General features: G+C 52.9%; 1 protein-coding gene across 1 annotated transcript; it reads left to right on the top strand.

The window, feature by feature from the left end:
• Positions 1 to 455: 455 nt before the first annotated feature.
• On the top strand, positions 456 to 2,388 carry LOC123966935 (mucin-1-like; the record flags this gene model as incomplete). The annotated part of the gene is made up of 2 exons (XM_046043009.1): positions 456 to 502; positions 1,740 to 2,388. Coding segments are annotated over exons 1-2 (696 nt in total), but the record flags the coding sequence as incomplete, so codon positions are not given.
• Positions 2,389 to 2,715: the final 327 nt, after the last annotated feature.

The raw sequence follows: 2,715 nt of genomic DNA on the forward strand, positions 1-2,715 counted from the left end.
AAACATACCCGCACCGCTACGACGACCCCAGGTAACTGAAACAAACAGACCCGCACCGCTACAACGACCCCAGGTAACTGAAACATACCCGCGCCGCTACGACGACCCCGTGGAAACTGAAACATACTCGCACCGCTACAACGACCCCAGGTAACTGAAACAAACATACCCGCACCGCTACAACGACCCAAGGTAACTGAAACATACCCGCACCGCTACAACGACCCGAGGTAACTGAAACAAACAAACCCGCACTGCTACGGCGACCCCAGGTAACTGAAACATACCCGCTACAACGACCCCGGTAACTGAAACATACCCGCGCCGCTACGACGACCCCGTGGAAACTGAAACATACTCGCACCGCTACAATGACCCGAGGTAACTGAAACAAATATACCCGCACCGCTACAACGACCCCGGGTAACTGACACAAACATACCCGCACCGCTACAATGACCCAGGTAACTGAAACATACCCGCACCGCTACAACGACCCCAGGTAACTGAAACAAACAAACCCGCACTGCTACGGCGACCCCAGGTAACTGAAACATACCCGCTACAACGACCCCGGTAACTGAAACATACCCGCGCCGCTACGACGACCCCGTGGAAACTGAAACATACTCGCACCGCTTCAACGACCCCAGGTAACTGAAACAAATATACCCGCACAGCTACAACGACCCCGGGTAACTGAAACAAACATACCCGCCCCGCTACGACGACCCCAGGTAACTGAAACAAACATACCCGCACCGCTACGACGACCCCGGGTAACTGAAACATACCCGCACCGCTACGACGACCCCAGGTAGCTGAAACATACTCGCACCACTACGACAACCCCAGGTAACTGAAACAAACATACCCGCACCGCTACGACGACCCCGTGGAAACTGAAATATACTCGCACCGCTACAACGACCCCAGGTAACTGAAACAAATATACCCGCACCGTTACAACGATCCCGGGTAACTGAAACATACTCGCACCGCTACGATGAACCCGGGTAACTGAAACAAACATACCCGCACCGCTACAACGTCCCCAGATAGCTGAAACAAACATACCCGCCCCGCTACAATGTCCCCAGATAGCTGAAACAAACATACCCGCCCCGCTACAACGTCCCCAGATAGCTAAAACAAACACAGTCGCACCGCTACAACGACCCCAGGTAACTGAAAGTCTGAATTTTTTCTCAGATTATTAACGCTCTCTTCGGGCTCCTGGCTGGTTTTATAACAATGGACCTAACATGCAGTTAAAGAGGTCTGCTTTTTGTCTTTTCCCCTCTCCTTTATTGAATTATATACCTTTTTTGTGCATGTAACAGGTTTGCATAGTGAAAAAGTCCAGCCCAAAGGGAGTTCCCACCTCCCACAGAAAACTCTGCTCTGAACTGAAAACAGCTTGTTTGGAGTCCAGCCGCTTACCTTTCATCCCTATGACGTCACAGGGATGAAAGCTAAATGTGCGTCATAACGCTCGCCAAGCGGCTACTCCGACACTCCCTCAGAAACAGTGAGCTGCAGCACACAGCTCTCCTCTTCCTTTCAAACAATAGCCAACATCTTGTGTAGCAGTCAGAGTTTGTCAACCCTGAGTTTTCTTGATAACTCTGAGTAGGTTACACTCCCTTTGACCTCTGACTTGTGGTGATATAAACAAACTCACCTCTCCTGCTGCAGTACTCATGTTTGATATGTTGACATGTTTGTGTCCCCGTCAGGCCGTCTCACGCTGACCTCCCCTCAGTCTCCGCCCCTCCGTTGCCGAGGGAGGAACTTGATGAACTCCGTTTCTCTGACGACGACAGCCGGTCATTCGGCACCCGAGAACAATTGCCTAGCTCTGACGACGCCTCCTGTCAGCCGGCCAGTCAGTCAAAGAGAGTCATAGAGGGGGCGGGTCAGGAGAGGGTGTCTACACCAATCAGAGAGCGGGAGGAAGGAGGGGCCGCCCCTGCAGGGCACACACATTCATCACACGCACAGACCCCGCCTCCTGTCCACAGGAAGGCCCACAGGAAGACGAACAGGAGGAAAACCAGCGAGTCCTTGTCCCCCTCACCGCCCCACAGGGATTCAGGTCCTGGTCCCCAACCCTCCTCAGAGCTGAGGCCCTCCCTGACTCCTGGTCTTGACCCCGGAACCTGTCAACCATCAGAGCTCAGGCCCTCCCTTACTCCTGGTCTTGGCCACAGAACTTGTCCCCCGTTAGAGCTGAGCCCCTCCCTGAGTCCGGGTCCACACCCTGGAAAATGCCCCCCATCAGAGCTAAGGCCTTGGCTGAGCTGGCAGAAGGAGAGGAGAGAGGCTCATAAAGAGGAGGCCTTCTCCTCAGACCACAGTGACCCCCTGGACCAGACTATCGAGGAGGTTTGTCTTTTACAGTCAATTATGTTTTTTATCATCTTAAATAAGTCATCTCTTCAGGGTATCCTCTCGTTCGTTACAGTCATCTCTTCGGGGGAATCCTCCCGTTCGTTACAGTCATCTCTTCGGGGAATCCTCTCGTTCGTTACAGTCATCTCTTCGGAGAATCCTCCCGTTCGTTACAGTCATCTCTTCGGGGAATCCTCTCGTTCGTTACAGTCATCTCTTCGGAGTATCCTCCCGTTCGTTACAGTCATCTCTTCGGGGAATCCTCCCGTTCGTTACAGTCATCTCTTCGGGGAATCCTCTCGTTCGTTACAGTCATCTCTT

Source organism: Micropterus dolomieu, unplaced genomic scaffold (genome assembly GCF_021292245.1).
Source record: "Micropterus dolomieu isolate WLL.071019.BEF.003 ecotype Adirondacks unplaced genomic scaffold, ASM2129224v1 contig_14586, whole genome shotgun sequence".
NCBI lineage: Eukaryota > Metazoa > Chordata > Actinopteri > Centrarchiformes > Centrarchidae > Micropterus > Micropterus dolomieu.